General features: G+C 37.8%; 1 protein-coding gene across 9 annotated transcripts in view; it reads right to left on the reverse strand.

Moving 5' to 3' along the window:
* AGFG1 (ArfGAP with FG repeats 1) overlaps window positions 1-17,136 on the reverse strand; it is a 36,292-nt gene that overhangs the window by 1,173 nt on the left and 17,983 nt on the right. Inside the window, exons 3-14 of one of the 9 annotated variants that reach the window (XM_058031567.1) lie at window positions 15,368-15,483; window positions 14,685-14,847; window positions 13,538-13,694; window positions 7,986-8,105; window positions 7,290-7,448; window positions 6,120-6,329; window positions 5,097-5,277; window positions 4,361-4,440; window positions 3,985-4,077; window positions 2,590-2,637; window positions 1,052-1,210; window positions 344-435 (exon numbers count right to left, since the gene is read on the reverse strand). In XM_058031567.1, the coding sequence (XP_057887550.1) occupies window positions 344-435; window positions 1,052-1,210; window positions 2,590-2,637; window positions 3,985-4,077; window positions 4,361-4,440; window positions 5,097-5,277; window positions 6,120-6,329; window positions 7,290-7,448; window positions 7,986-8,105; window positions 13,538-13,694; window positions 14,685-14,847; window positions 15,368-15,483 (1,578 nt within the window). The remainder of the gene's footprint in view (window positions 1-343; window positions 436-1,051; window positions 1,211-2,589; window positions 2,638-3,984; window positions 4,078-4,360; window positions 4,441-5,096; window positions 5,278-6,119; window positions 6,330-7,289; window positions 7,449-7,985; window positions 8,106-13,537; window positions 13,695-14,684; window positions 14,848-15,367; window positions 15,484-17,136) is intronic. The other 8 variants (XM_058031569.1, XM_058031568.1, XM_058031570.1 and 5 more) reach the window with 8 other exon arrangements.

Here is a 17,136-nt window from a genome sequence, read left to right on the forward strand (position 1 = left end):
AAGTATTTTAAGATTTTTTTTTCCATATTGTAAATAATAAATGCAGAATATATTTTAAAAAAATAACCTGCTGGGGAGTACTTCTGTTTTATATTGCAATCTGCTTTCTGCTGCTTCTCTGGAATAACACTACTCTGGGAACATGTATGAAAGTACTTCTGCTTTGTCTGAACATCCTTACAAATGGCATAAATCCAAACAGTGAGCTGCAGTTAGGAGAGTCACATGCTTCCCTCCATTATAAAAAGCAATAAAACTCCCTAATCTTTGTCTATCTCTAAATTAAGTGTTACAGACTATTCTTCTTTGGACATACAGAAGTCACTGACATGCAACAACTCACCATAAAAGGGTTACTAGATACTCCAACAGCTGCAACTTGTCCAAAAGGAGTTACTACAGGCTTTGCTTGCCCAAATGTAGCAAAACCTGCTCCTTGGAAAGAAAAGCAAAATAATATTAATACTAGTAAACAATGTTCAAAGAGTTCTTTGCTGCAGCTCCCAGCCAAAATTAAGTGTAAGTTTGAACTGCAGAATCAGCAGGACTGATCCTACTTAAACATGATCAGGAATGCAAGTGTCAAACACTGTGGCTGAGCTTTTTGGTTTTTTGTTTGTTATCAACTGTTCACAACTCATCAATCTCCAATTTCTACATATGCACCTTTTTCAATGTTATATCATATAAATTCAGGGATAAAATGTTTTCCAATTTTCTCTTGCCTGTGTTCTATGAAGTTAGAGGAAGTGTAATAGTATGTTGCAGACATTTCCAAACAGCCCTTCTTGCCTAAAACCCCTTTAAGCCTGGGAATACTTACCATTTTAGTATGAGATTCTGGTAAAATTTCAGTTTGGTAATTAGGCAATTGCACACAGCCAAGTCAGAAGGCTCATCTACAGAGCCAGAACAGTGTGGGAACCCTTCATCAACATTACTATCAAGTTCATGTAGAAATAAATATCCACCCGTTATTGCCAACTTATAGACAGAGCATTTTCTCCATGTTTCTGATTTAGACAAGGTTATCTAAAACATGCACACCTACCATTTGGCTGCTGAGCAAAAGCAGTCTGTTGAGGGAAAGCTGCCTGGGTTGGGAACGTGGGCTGCTGGAAGTTGCCACTATAACTAGTAGGAAGACTGTAGGAGGCAGGAGTTCCAAATCCTGCCGGCATGCTCATGGATGCAGTACCAAATGTTGCTGCTGGTAGGCAAAAAATAACATGCAATTATTTGTAAGAAATCATTTTTTTCATGAAACAAATTACTATAAGGCCATGTTAAAAGTCTTCTAATGCTCTATGTGACTGGACAAAAGTTTGGTTCAACTTCCACAGCCACTCACTGAACTGATTTGTTCCCTTCCATCACCCCCAACCAGATGCATAATTTGCCTTTACACTTTGAAAATGAATGGCGTTATTTAAAATTTATAGATCCAGCACATTCAGATATACTTTGTGAAGAGAAAATTATTTTTTCTTCCGAGTGTTATCATATATTTCCCCCACAGTTTTTCTGGTAGAAGTCTGTACACATAAGAAGCAAGCAGGTTCAGGCAGCCTAAGCCCCTCTGTTTTTCTCCTTAGAAAAGCATGAAAGAACTTCCCTACTTCAAGCTGCACTACAGGAGGTTATAAATTAAAAAAAAACCAAAGGGATACATGCATCCCCTTTTAGAATCCCATCTTTAATGTCTTTAAGGAGATTCTCACCATGCACATTATTTGCACACAAAGTTTCTGCTGCAAACTCTCTTACTGTTGAGGTAGAACTTAAAACAAAAAGAGCCCAAAACTTTTCATCTGATTCTCTGCTGAATATTTCAAGTAAAGAACACACAAGCTCATAAGCATTTCCCCATGCCTTCAGCAAATAAACAGGAGCACATGAGGTGCACAAGTATAGTAACAAAACCATTATTCAGTCTTTTGGGAGTTATTCTTGAAAAGAGAAGTGCATAGGAAGATTTTTGGTACAAATACAGACACCAGGTATTCTATGCTAGTTAAACAGGACTTCTCTTTTGAAATGTTACAAGCTACATTTTATGCAAGCTCAACTGTTTAATAAAGCTAATAAAATAAATTTAATGAATATAGCTTAATTATCAGTTGAAGTATTTACCCCAAAAGTGTTCAAGGGCAAGACATTGTACAGACAAAGTGTAGACACGTGCACGCAAAACTAATGTACTAACACTGTTCTCAAGTTACAGTGAGCAGAGCAGCTACTCCACAGCAAACTTGGCTAAAACAGCAAAAAGAAGCACAACAAAATCAGCAGGGGACTTGGGATATCCCAAAAGGCATCAAACTACTGTTGGCAGAAACTTCAACAGTCATTCATAAGCACTATATGGTGACCATAGATGATACCAATAATGGTTTTGTTTTGGTTGCTCAACAGGATGTCTATGTATGCTCTTCTCTCCCTCTGCCCACTTGCCAAATATCCACACCCACTCCATTTTTAAGAAGCCTTCCACAATGCTTTGTGCAGAGAACCAGATAGCTGTCAATAAGCTTTTACAAGCAAGAACAATTAGCCACAAGAAACTTGATACCAAATGTGGCCACCTACCAAAATGAGCCTGAGGAAATATGTGAGAGTGCATTGCTCCCGAGAGGCCTTATGGAAGCCACAAAGAGACCAGACAATGTCAAATCATTTATACACTCTTGAACAGTCATTTCTTAATTTTTTATATATATAGAGAGAAATAGATACACATATATGTACCAAACAGTTCATCAATAGCATGACCAGCCATAGATTAGTATTAGAAAACCATGAGAAATAAGCTCTACAAAATAGATCTCCCATGTATTAAACAGCAACGTTCATGCAGGAAGAACACATAAAAGGACAAGCTGTAAGTTTACACCTTACACTAAAAGGGGATGAACATTATCTTTACTTATAGACATTATCTCTGTCACCCAGTGTGGAACATCAGGATGCTGCCAAAGGCTTGGAACCTCAGCAAGCCAGGGACAGCTGCATAGAAGGTGGAAGGATAGAGGTGCCATACTCAAGAAATTTATCTAAAGAGGCTACAAATTCTTAACGATGATCCAAACTAGCCCATTTAGGAATGGGATTAAAATAAAGAAAAAAGGTATTTTGGGCATTAAATATCTGAACAAATTTAGCTGCATAATATCTCTGAAAACAGAAATAATTTTAGCAGAGGACAAAAATTTATCAAATCAGTTTTTAACTCAGCCTACCTAAATCACTGAGCAACCACATTTCAAATGTCAAAATGCACACATCAGTAGATTTTAATCTGTTAAGTCCAGCTAATAGATAAAAATGTCAAAAATTAGCACTTGCTCAGTAGAGGAAAATAAGCATAACCTAGCAGCCATCTAATCCAAGTTCATAATTTTAAAGTAGAAGTTTGCTTTCTTAAAAAGTGATTACATTTTGCCCATAGAATTATGATTCTACAGAATCACTCCACAGAAAATTAATATAAAGAATGAGTGTAAAGATTAATCATATACTTTAAAAAAGATACACTACTGTACTAATTAAGTGGACTGGTGAAGAGCTAACATCCCAAAAGCCTTGGGATGGTTCTGGCTCCAGCTCTTTGGTTTTGAGAGCTTTCAACACTTAGAAATAAAGAAAGAAATTAAACAGAAGAGCTTTCAAGATCCCTTATTTCAGGGCTACCGTCTATAAAGCATGCTCTAAAGCCAAGGTTATAATCTTGGAAGGAAGCCAGCTGGTGATACATATACCCCAGACAGGCAGAGCTCAAACAGATCATTTCGACATTGTTCATCACCACCATTTGAAATCCTAGAATTGCACTTCAACATTGAGCAAACACACAACATGTCAAACAGACTAGGGACAGATAATACAGAAAATCTTTAAGAAACATATTGCACAGATACAGGAAAAAAGAATCAATGCAATTCTTTAAAGAAAGTTTCTCAAACACTCAGTGTATTTTTTCCTAACCTGTTGCTCCTCGGCTATTGGTCTGGAATGGATTTGTTGAAGGTGCCACTGGGGCAACAGGGGCAGCTACAAATGGATTTGTGGAAGGTGTTGCTGAAAGATTAAAGACATTTTACTAAGTAAGCATTTCTCTAACAGCAAATTTCACTCACATGAAGTCTACACAACCTTTATACGAAGACACAAATACCTAAAATTAGGCCAAAAATCAGGAATATATAAGATACATTAAAATATAGTTATTTTGACAGAAGTACTTTTTTGTTAACAGCACCTTTATTAGCAGTACTAGTGGTGTCAAAGCAGAGCATTATCAAGTAAAGATTAGTAGACTGCTTACTTATAGTCCCCAAGGGTGTTAGTAACACTTCCATACCTCCAAATGGAGCAGGCACGCTTGAAGATGCAGGCTGCGTCTGTGCTGTAGCAGCTACAGGTACTGTTCCAAAAGCATTGCTGGAAATAATTTATACAATCCATTCAGTGAAGTCAGAATTGCTTGTTTAATAATTAAATACAATTTACAGTTACTGCTGGCATGTAAAAGAAAGGGGATGAACATTCATGTGCAGTTTGCAGACTGCAGTGTACCTCCCTGATGCCAGGGTGAGACACTCTCACTGGTGCTGAGCAATGGAAAGTCATCTCCACCAACAGCAGGAGGAGGAATATAGAACTACGGCCAGCAGCATAAAGGTTGCAAAGCAAAAGCCTTAGGGGCACTTGCAATGCCAAGCCCCTAACAGGCATTTGGTATTTGTTACTTCAATGATCCAGAAATGGGTGGCACCATTTACATTAAAAATATCTGAATTCTTTTTTCAGGGATGATCCTCTGCCTTGGAGTAAGCATGCAGGTGCTCTGCAGAGCAAAGTGCTACCATCTAACAGGTTTAGCACGTCATGATTAGAAAGAAGTAGAGAACATTCCGCTGACAGTATTCCTAGAGTCAGCCATCCCTCAGTCCTGCCATTATTGAAAACAAGAGATGCAGTTTCAGCACTGCCTCTAAACTCATTCAAGGCTTCCCAGTTTGGATAAGAACAGGTCTGAGAAACGCCTTGCAGCTGCTGGGCGCTGCTGCAGGCAGGGTGGGCAGCGAGCAGCGTACCTGCTGACGTTACTGGTGGCGGTGTAGGCGTTGCTGGAGGTGGCCGTGGAGCTGAAGACGCTGTCCAGCTCCGCCAGCGCCGCGTACTTGTCCGAAGACGCACTTGGCTGGTTGGGGGCTGACAGGGCAGGGCCTGCTGAGGACACTGCTGTGCTGAAGCCACTTCCCTGCTCACTCCCACCTAGAAGGAAAGCAAGCAGGTGAAGCATACTGGAGATAGTTTCACTTTCTGCCCTGCTGACACTGAGAACTACATGAAAGTTCACAGACAGTTGCAGACTTAAAAATTAAATATGCACTAGGGCATAGAGGGAAAAGTATTTAACGAGTCATTAGCTGTCAGCAAAATGTCCTGCCTCTATAGGTACTCTGCAGCCCCAAAGAGCTTTTGTTTTCCTAGAAAAAGAATCCATTCATCTTCAACTAGAAAATGAACAAAACACCTAACCTCGAATAATCCATTTCAGAAAAAACCTCTAGAGTACAAATGAACATAAGTTTTAACACACCATTTGAGAAGAACTACATTTGAGTAACAGAATAAGTAGCTTTTTCTCCTCAATTTATGATCAACTAAATCCAAATATCATCGCTACTATTTTATGAAAAACAAAATTCAATTGTTTTTGTGGCAGAGAGGAAGAAAACTGCTCTGGTAGCTCTTTGCAACAACTGCAGCTCTCCATTCCAGAGCATCCACTCTAGGTTGTAGTACAAATATAAAATATGTATTTGTATTTTTGCATGTTTTCATTATTGAAGTAATGATTATTTAGATATTTTAATTTTGAATTACTCATCTCAATGGGAAATAGGTTCCCAAACAGCAGTCTTCTAATGACATCCTTTTGAAATCAAGTCTTAAAACTCATATCTTGCATATTTAAGGGTACATCGAAACAAAATTCTGCTGATCACTTAGAGAAATTTTGAAATACTGTAACAGTACTTTGACAAGGACAGCCATCCTTGTGGTAACTATACACATATAGAATAACCATGGCAAACAATAAAGTTTAATACCTTGCCCTGCACTGAAGATATTATCTAAATTAGCAAGAGCTGCATATTTGTCAGCTGACTGAAGATTCAGTTTATTCACTGCAGCTTTACTGGCTGCAGTTGCTGTGGCGTTGCTCTGAGAAGCATTGAAGGATCCAAAATCAGCACTGGAGGATTTGGGGAAGTTATCAAAGTGAGCAAAATTAGCATTCACTGATCCAGCACTTCCACCTGTAACAAATTAAGTTAAACATGATCAATGCTCCAAAGTTAGGAAGTTTCTCCAAATGTAACTGATGGCACAATAACCCTCCCTTTGTGGCTATGTGAGGCAATGTGTTTGCCTGCCCCATCCTACCCATTTAAGGCTCTTTCCCATTTCCTTCAAAGTTCAGTGGGCCATCAGAAAAAAATCATAAAATAGTGTTTTGACTGCATATCAGGGATAAACACCCCAAACTTCAACACTTTAAATCACAGTCATAATTTGATCCTGAAAACTATATGCTATTTTTAGCTGTTAAAAGTAATTTCAATAATAAAAGTTTCCTGGAAAAAGATTCATTTGTCTTAATCTTTAATACTCAAAATACAGAACCTTCATTTCCCTACCATATGTGGCTAACAAATAACTACTATTTACATTTGCTAAGTGGTTCAATGTTTAGTCATTTCAGATGTCAGCTATAATCCTAAACAAAAAAAAAAGTGCCTGGAAGTCCAAAAGTTATATGATTTCATGCCCAGGTTTAAAGAGTTTTGTTCTCTGTTCTCAAGAGTTTTAGACTGCATCCAATCAGGAAAGAGGTGAGGGGGAAGACACAACACAGCTCTTTTATAACAAATCTCCACTGAAGTCAGAGATACATAAATCAATTTTATAAATTTGATATGAGTCCATAAAACTGAACTTCAGATCAAGTATGACACCATGAGCTTCCATCTCTTCATTGTCCAGACAATTTAATCTAGGCAGGTCACAAATTTAAATGAGTTGTTCCATTAAGTGCATCACATTTTATAACAGTTGGTTGATGATTCCACTCATACTACAGAACTTTCTAAAACAGAAACACAACTTTCTAAAAGCATAAGCAACAAGTTGAAACATATGCAACAGTAGGAATGGAAGTGCTATACTACAATGGCATAAAATGAAGCAAGCTGAGTTTTCCACTGCGTGGAACTTACTGTGTACAGCCTGGAGAGGAAAAGCTGAAGTAAATTCACCAAAACTGCAGCTAGATGAAAGCGTTCTGAACGCTGGACAGCCAGAAATTGTGTGTGGGTTAAAGTTAACATAAGAAGGGAGAAAGAAAATTTGAAAAAAAAGTTTAAAACAACACCACACTCAAAAGAAAAAAAAAAAAGGAAAAGAAAGTCAGTCAGCCAAAGATCTAGACAAACAGCAAGTGTAAACTCAAGCAGAAGTTCTAAAGCATGATCAAATTAAAGGAAAGCAAAATAAATCTTAGCAATAGGCTCTACACATGAAGTCAAACATACTGAAGTGTGTGCACATGCCATACATATGCAGACACACACTTGTTTGGTACTGTGACATCCTTTTGGATCTACTGAAGTGCTTCTCTTAGAAGACAGAGTCAATTCAATACTTATTAAAACCAGTAGAGTTTATTCTTTTCATAGTTATTTCAGGTGTAGAGCTAACAAACACAGTGCCATAAATCAGACTTCTGAGTAGCGTTAGGGGAAAAAAAAAATCAACACCAAACACAAGGAATTCATTTTGAGTTTCCCCAGAGCTTCAGATGGCTTGATCACATTAAAGCAGGCAGATGCAAGAAAACTCAACTTCGGTACCTTTCAACATAAAGGTAAGGATTATTTCAATTAAGGATTAATCAAAAGTGCTAGGACTTCTACCTGTATTTTGGGGCTGAAAAGGAGACTGACTTGCTGTGGGGAAACCTCCAAAATTACTCGAGCCACTAGACTGTCCAAATGCATCAAAGTTTGCAAAACCTGCATTGGCAGAGTTCTGCGCTGTAAATCGCAAAGGAACAAAACATGTTAATGGATATGGGAAATAAACACAAAAACAGATGTATTAACTGAATTCATGGTCATGACAGCCTTCAAGGGTTATGGCCTACCATACATGTGCTGCTTTTGACATGAAGAAAATTACATGTTATTCTACAATTGAAAGTTGTCTTTGAACAGGCTCTCACAAATCACCTTCACAGAGCTGTGTCAGTTAATGCCACTCCTGTCTTTCCCACACAAGCTGCTGCTCACAACTCTATGACCCAATGGGATCCACTCCAGCTTAACCCTCAGTGCTTGCAGTGCTGGCTGCCCAGGAAAAAACAGCCACAAAGTACAGAATACCTGGTTTCCAAAACTAGAACTTGTGAGCTAACTGAACATTTCTTTGTGCACAAAAATCAGAAGGTATTCTTGTAACACATTGGCAATTCAAATTCCTCATACACCAAGTGCTTCTTCCTCAGGTGAATTTTGGTTGGCACAGCCTGAATAGTTTTGGCTAGGTTTATAAATTCATTTAACTGGAAAATTCAGTCTTTAAAAAAACTAAATCAGAGTACAGAAATATGGAAAATCAATGCCAGTGACAAGAAGATAGCATTCACGGTGTATCCACAAAATTAAATCCAAGGAAATTTCAAGTAAAACTTCATTTTTTGCCTTCCTTTTGTGCCATACTATAGGAGAAAATAGAAGTTAACACTAATCTAATTTTGACCAGCTGGACATTCAAGCATCTATAGACTCAACAGAAATTGCACACCTAACTGGTAAGCTCCACAGAAGCCCTTCAACTCTGTTATAAGCAAGAAAGAAAAAAATGTTTTTAATCAAATGCAAACCAAACCTTTTTATAAAGATAACTTGAATTACAATCTAAAAAAAGCTCACACAACACCTTCTGGAATAACAGATGGCAATACATTATATTTTTAGGTTAGAATTTGTTTATTCTGGAGAGATTTTGCAGATTAAGTATATACAAAGAGAATAAATTATGCTGATTGCTGAAGTACTGTAACTTAATAATCTGATAGTGCTAATTAAAAGTTGTATTATTTAAATTAATTTCTATTCATAAATATCTGTACTATAAACTTAAAAACTGAAAAGACATTTTAATACAAACTACTGTACTCCACAATGCTGCTAATATAAATTAGCAGGAAAGTGCCTGCACTTTCCTTCCCCGAGTAGCCTGGGAGAGAGTGAGGTTTGGCTGGACTCAATACCATGTTTAATAAACCATGTGCACAAGCATTAGGTTACAGAGCATGGTTTTGGCAGCAGGGAGCAGCCAGGGTGGTCCCTGTGAGGAGTGAACAGAAGCTGCCCCCATTGCTGCACAGCTGCTGCAGCTCCAAGACTGCCCCACCACTGCCCAAAGCCAAGGCTACCAGCAGTGCTGGCTGGGGCACTGTGGTTAAAAAGGTCAAAAACCAGTGTGCAGCAGCTGTGGCAGAGAGGAATGAGGAAAATGCAAGAGAAAACACTGCAGATACCAAGGCCAGCCAAGAGGGAGGGAAGGACATGCTCCAGGCCCATGGAGAAGACCATGGTAAGGAAGGCTGTCCCACTGCAGCCCATGAAGGACCATGGTGTGACACATTCACCCTGCAGCCTTGGAGGAGCCCTGCCAGAGCAGGTAGGGAGGGCATGAGGAGGCTGGAGCTCATGGAAAGCTGCTGCTGGAGCAGGTTTCTGGCAGGAGCTGTGACCTTGCCTGAAGCACAGCACCCCATGGAAAGGACCCACACTGGAGCAGGGGAACAGCATGAGGAAGAAGTAGCAACAGAGACAAAATCTCATTATTTAACTGCAATGCTCATTCCTCAGCTCCCTCATGGGGAGGAACTAAAATGGTCAGGACACCTCACACACCTACACCTCACAAGAAGGGATGAAGGCAGATTTCATTTTATTCTTTTACTATCCTACTCTATTATTGTCAATAAGTAAGTCAAGTCTGGTTTGCCCAGTTACTTTCTCTTGACTCAGCAGCTTTTTCTTGTCTTTCCCAACCTTGCTGATGGGAGAGTGAACACACAGTCCCCTGGGCACCTGGAACCCACCACAGCATGGGAGTCAGCAAGGAGAAAAAAAAATATCAAAGTGAAAGCAAGATCATGGGAAAGTTATTGAAGTGTGCAAAAAGTTGGCACAAACAGACAAAAAATTACTTCTATGATATCCTGTGTATTGGTTCAAACAGCATTTTACAGACTCCAAATCCCAAAGTTTGAGCTGTTTTGGTGTTTAAACCAATAGTTTTTAAATAGGAATAGATTAAGAATTTACTTTAAAAATGAAAGTGATACTTTCATCCTAATGCATCAATTGGACAGGCAAGAGACTGATGTTTAGTCGACCAAAGAGGATTAAGCACTTAAATGTCACTTCTAGAATAAGGGCAAGATTATTCATTTTAATCACTCACACAAACAGAAAACTATGTCAAGAATCTTAAATGAAATATCTTTTGGGCCCAAATTAAAAACTGGAGTGTATTACATTACAAAACACTTCATTTTACTGTATCAGCTGACACAGAAAGGATGACCTTCAAGTGAGTCCATGTTCAAATAGTACTGCTGCAAAACCTTTTCAGCAGAGTATTCTGATATTAATCTTGTTTTATTTTATGCAGTAAAATGTCAACCTTTGTAAATGTGACACAAAAGTAAAGACCGGGCAAGACTTGTACTCTCCTTCACCTGGACAATACATAAATTGCCAATTCCAAAATTCAGTTCTCCACACAAAAACCCAAGAACAATCCTAAGTAAGCTCAGGAACTGCAGGGGGTTGCAGATTGCCATGGATTTACAGCTGCCCTTGACGCTGCAGACCAACAAGGCAGTACAAAAGCCAATTGGCTACAGCCAGGGATGACAACAGCAGTCATGGCAATGCCAGCTGCTTCTACAATCTCTGCAGTTTCTTCTGTGAGGTTTGTACTACCTCCTATGTAATAAAGGAATGAAACACTGCAAAATAGAAAAAAAAACTAAAATAAAATCTATGTATACCTAAAGTAAAAAAAAAAAAAAAAACACAAAAAAACCACAACTCCACAAAATAATTCTTATACTATTTTGTTTTTTCTAGATAAAGTCTCTTCTTCCATGTTATCTGTAATACAGTTGTGCTGTGTCACTACACCTTTGTCATATCTTTTGTGCAGGTCATCTATTCCATCAGTTTTTAAGAAACTTACGTGCCAAAAATTTTGATCCTTGTTGCAATTACCAATCTATAAACTACAGACAAATCAAAATCTCGATTTTGCAGAAATTACAGAACTTTGTAAATTAAATACTGACAGCAAACATAAGGTCAGTATGTTTCCCCTTCAATAAGCAACAATATCCTGAACAGGCTTAATACATTAAAGAACTTGAAAAGCAGAAACATACCACAAATTGCAGTTCCTGCATCATTTTCAAGATTTACACCTACACTTCACAGATTACGGGACAAGTTTGTTAATATTTTCCTATCAGCTGCCACACTCAGTAACTTGTATTGAAGGGTCTTAATTTGCTGGTTTCTTCAGTGATTTAGTTGGTATTGTGAACAGGAAGGGAAAAAAGTCCACTCACAGCTAAAACCAAGCCCTAAAACAAGAAGACCAGACTGTAAACTTCGAGAAAGGAGCACTGGACTAAGTGCAAATTCTCCCATCCTCCTTAGCAGTGTGTAATTGCTAACAAAAATTACATGTTTAGACAGCTCCTTAATGAGCATTTCAAATTCATTTCTGCCAAAGCTGGCAGACTGATCAACCCTCCTTGTGTTCCAAAGGAAGAGTCTGTAACATTTTGTTATTCATTTCACTAACACTACCCTGTACTTACTGCACACAAGACATGCCTTACAAGCATTTTACTACAGCAAGTTAGAAAACACCCTCAGGTAGCAAGTCTGCAATACATGTTCAGCCATCACACACTCAGAATCGGGTTTCTGCCTTTTAGAAACTGATTTACTAGCACTGATACTGCTTGGGGCTCTAAAACTTATGGTAAGAAGTCATGGGAATGACCACAGTGGTTAGTTTGTGACCAGAAATTAACAGACTCTCTCCTCAGATTTTATTTATTCTGGAGTGCTCCTACAGCTTTCTATCCTTCTAAAAATTACCCAGCAGAGACGCAGTGGAATTTTACCTAGATTTGGAACACAGTATTGAAATACTGCTTTAATGGAATTTTCATCTCCTAAAAAGCACTAAGAATAATAAAGGGTATATATATAAATAAAGAATCATTCAGCAACAAGTTTGGAAAGAAATTACTAGAAAAAATTAACCATCTGCAGCCTTTTCAGTAACACTATGCAGCACTGGCCAGCAGAAGTTCTCCCAGTTAAAACACCTCCAAAATTTTGATTAACATGAAATCTAATTTTAAGGATTTTACAAAACACACAGAATAACAATTGCTGTTGCAGTGTTACTGAATTCAGACATTGATTTCACATTAATTTGGATAGATCTTGGTACTTTGCTCAGCACCTCAGGTGTGAACCTGAAGTCCAGCCTATGATAGTTTATCTTGTCTGTTAACAGTTTCAGGACTGATTTGCAAGAAATCTCTCCGAGTAGCTTAGCAGCATCACAGTTTCTCTCAGAACAACTAGATGAAAAGCCTATTCAGACCAGGCAGGCAAAGGTACTTTCCCACAACTACAAGGCAAGCCAGCAACAAGAAACTTCACTGACCACAGAACTGACTTTGTCTTTAGGATACATTTCTATGGCTCTTGGTCTTTGGCTGGAAAAAAAAACCCCTGAGGATTCAATATATTTTACTGAAGTCATCCTCTAAGAATTCAAGGCCTATCCTCTTTCCTCAGTCAATACATATGCTCAAGGCTTGTTTATCCTTCCTGAAACTACAGAATACTGCTCACATGGGCAGTACTCAGCTTTCAAACAGACACACACACAAAAGATGAGATCATTCTTTAAACTGGGCAAGCCTTGGTTTTTCCTTTGACAAACTGGTAGTTATTATCAATACATTTGAACTGCTTTAAAGTCTCTGTATCTGCTTGCTTTTCATGAATGCTCTTCCTAATAATTTTCAGAAAGAAAATTGAAGGTCTGATATCAGCTTCTCTCAACAATTTATTACTCATCCTCTCACTCTGTCCCCCAAAGAACCTAAAGTTTAGTAGTAGGCAGAAACAGTGTAATCACATATATCCTAGAGAACAGCTATAGCAACCCCCACTTCCCAAAGCAGAATTGTCAGTCTTTATGTCTTCAACCTTTCTTTATAAAGACCTGAAAGAAATTTTCAACAATACCACATTCCTAAGGCACAGAGATTACATACATCTCATGAAGTTTAGTCAAAAGCCATCAAAATTAAAACTACATTTTATACAATTAAAAAGGGTACAGTGGTCCAAATACCTACCTGTGTGACTGTTGAAGTGTGCAAAATTAGCAAAATTCGCTGTAGCAGTTGACTGAGGAGGGGCAGCAGCAAAGATATCTGAGCCAAGGTCACTGAGGAGGTCAAATTGTTTCTTTTCTTGTTGCTGCTGTCCTTGAGATCGAACTACAACAGGAGACTACAAACAAGACTTCAATTAGCTAGTACAAAAAGGTGGTGTTTTACCAAACTGACATTTACAAAATATTAGAAGGCTAGACTAAGCTTATTTCTTTAACAACACATTTATTCCTGAAGTTTAAGATGCTGTATGCAGCACACACCCTCCTCCCACAGTATAAGGAAGACTATTTATATGCTATTACTCTGGCTCTTAAAGGAACTCTTGCAGATTTACATGGTTTAAATGCACCCAGAAGACTAAAGTAGCAAGATATTATTAGCAACTTCAGATTTTGCATTTGAAACTGTAAATACTGTACAAATACAAGCAATAAAACTTAATTTTACAAGACAGAAAATATTTATTCACTACATTCTGAAAAATAACATTAGAATTCAGTATAAGAGACAAAAATTGAAGAATTTAATAGCAAGGCTTGAAGTTGCAATTTTCTACTGTTTGAGTTAAAAGAGGTCCATTTAAGAGTTGCCTGTACCCTGATGGCAGTTTTCAAACAAACTGTCTTCCCTCCAAAAATCTAAGTACACAGTGTTGTCTGACTTTACATTACAGCATAAGACAGTTTCAGAATGCATAGGAAGTCATATTAAATATGACATGCTTTCATCCATTAGTCACTACTAATCTCACAGTTAACAACATCAGTCGTTTTCTTATTTTCAGAGAGAAAATGCAAAAATTAAAATATAACACATTAGGTCTAAACTTTAGAGGTATTTATGCAAAAGACAATTAATTAACCCTATCACAATGGACAACTCTATTTACTGAAAATAACCATTAAAAATCAGTTTGGTCAATAGAAACAAACTTCATTTAGTACCTGATCTGCAAACATGTATATACTTCAGAAAAATATACAATACACAGTGATCATATCAGTTCCTACAGATCACAGCAGCTGTTACTGCAAGAATTTTTGTGCCACTGAAAGAGTTACAAGGACTGCAAACAGTCCTGTGCCCCTCAGCAATCATTACTCACTTGGCTAGGTGTGCCCTTGTTTAAGTGCAGTGCGGGTGCAGCTTCTCCCAAGAGAGATTTGAGCGGCTTCACCTCAGGCGTGCTGCTTGTACTACTGGCAGAAGAGCCCGAGATGGATGCATGGACTGATGCCACCACCTTGGCTTGCTCTGGAGGAACATACCTACATGCAAGAAGAGCAATGGTTTTCACAAGTTTCACATGGAAGTTCTTGACTCTGAAGTTGAGAACTGGCAGATTTCAGCTTTGCTACTGAAACCCTGATCCTGCAATAGACTGTATCAGTAGGTTACAAAGTACCTATTCTTTAAATATGACAGAGTTGGTTTTTTTTAATGGACTAGAATTTAAAGTCATCAATGTTTTTAGCACTTATTCAATACAAAACATGTCTTTCCCATACTAATAAATCGGATGGGAAATAACAGTTTGCAAAATTGTTACTTTACACTGTTGTTGACATCCTCTTATGCCATTTCTGTTCCATCAATATGAACACGGAGAAACTTGTTTAGTTTGCCTTCTCTGCTTCCTATAGGAGCTCTACACAAAGTTCAGGAATCATTTCACTTTAGAGTATGTAAACAGATTCAAAGAAGGAAATAACATTCAAAATGAGAGCAAACAGTCCATCTTCACTCCTCATCATAGGGGCAATCTTTGTAATAGTAAAGGTATCTTACCATCTTTTCTTTTCATATTTTTCCTGTAGAAATTCCTTTACTTTCTGTGGATCCCTGAAGTCTGGAATTGCTGATGATCTATCATCAAATAGGCCGAGCCAAATCTGTTTGCACACCTTAATTAAAAAAAAAACCACAACAACACAGATTAATCAGAGAAAATTCCTTAATTCAAAACTTAAATAAGTTTACTATTGTTAATACATTAAACCATTAAAGTGTGTGGCTGCATAATTTATATTCCAGACTGAGCTGCTGTAACAACTGACTGGTGCATCATGTACTGGTCTAAATACCTAAAGCTGCCTGTCACAGCAGGGCAAGCAGATCCCAGCATCCAATTTCATCATTCAACACTCCTTTTGCAAAGTATTTGTAGAATGTGCTCATGAAATGCAAAGCACCTGATTTCTACTTGCAATCTTTAAAATTCTTCTCCTGCACCTAATTCTACACATTCCCTTACCATACTTCAGGGCTTAAACTGTTTCAACAGATTCCATATGCCTTAAGCCTCAAATGGTAGATTTTAAAGAATCCAAGGTTCAGTATTTATACCTTTAATTACTATTTGAGTACAAGAACTGTTTTTTCAACAGCCTTTGTTACCATGATGCAGTTTCTACAATACCATATACATTTGAGTGATGGTATGAGATAAGGGGTAAAAATACTCTTGCTCCAATTTTGTTTTCTAATTGTAGTTGTGAGTGAGCAGAAGTTTAACCACTTGCAAAATTCTCAGTATGTTCAAGCTTTAATTCCTGAGCAAAACAAGAGGAAAGGTGTTTTCAAACTAAAGCAGATGTAGGAGTTTTAACATGAAATGTTTTAAGCCCTTCAGACTATTCCGCAAGTAACCTGAATATGCACCCAAACAATAACACCAAACATTAGCTGCCCTCAAAAATCACAGTGCCCTTTTAGAACAGGTTTCTTCCAGAGAAGCAGAGTCAAAAAAGCTTTGTTTTTATGATGCATAGCTTTTCTTCCCACACCCTTTCTGAAATAGCCCTGACCATGCCTCCTACCTGCCTACTACAAACATGCCCTCTATCCCTGCAAGTGTCAGGTTTTCAACATTGTCCCCAGTGACCTTCAGGCTCTAACAACCAAGAGCTGCAAAACTGATTGCTCTGAAAGTTGGCAAATCAAGGTAGAAGCTGTGATACTCCCACCTCAGCATCTTCCCCAAACTACTTGGCAAACATGATAAATCTTACAGGTCATTTCCAAGATTGCTCAGCATTAGAGAGATCGGGCAGACATCCTAACTATGTATTTCATTTTTGATGTTTCAGCTCTAAATAATTCAATTGCATATTCAACACCTAACAGTCCTTATTACCAACACTATCATCATCCTACTGGATAGAGACAAACAACAACAGGAAACAGATGTAATGATCAAAAGATATTTTAAATGAGTATTTATATAGCTAATTTAGAGCTAAGATCAGTAGTTACTACCTCAAACTCAGCAACTCTGCATTCATTCTGCAATTGTACTCCACAACAGGATCAAGTTCAACGCACTGATTTGAGTTCTCAAAATTAAACAGTCATTTACAGTATAGTAATAGATAAAATGAAGCTTAATTATTTGTTTAATACATCTTCATGCGAAATTAGAAGACAAATTTAGTCAAAAAAGTCACAAGTCTGTTCTAAAGTAAAAGCTAATATCAAAAATCACTGTTTTAACAGTATCAATCTTTCACTACTTTTTGGTGACAAAATATATAAAATCAGAATATTTATGTGTGTAG

This window comes from Melospiza georgiana, chromosome 10, assembly GCF_028018845.1.
Source record: "Melospiza georgiana isolate bMelGeo1 chromosome 10, bMelGeo1.pri, whole genome shotgun sequence".
NCBI classification, from domain to species: Eukaryota; Metazoa; Chordata; class Aves; order Passeriformes; family Passerellidae; genus Melospiza; species Melospiza georgiana.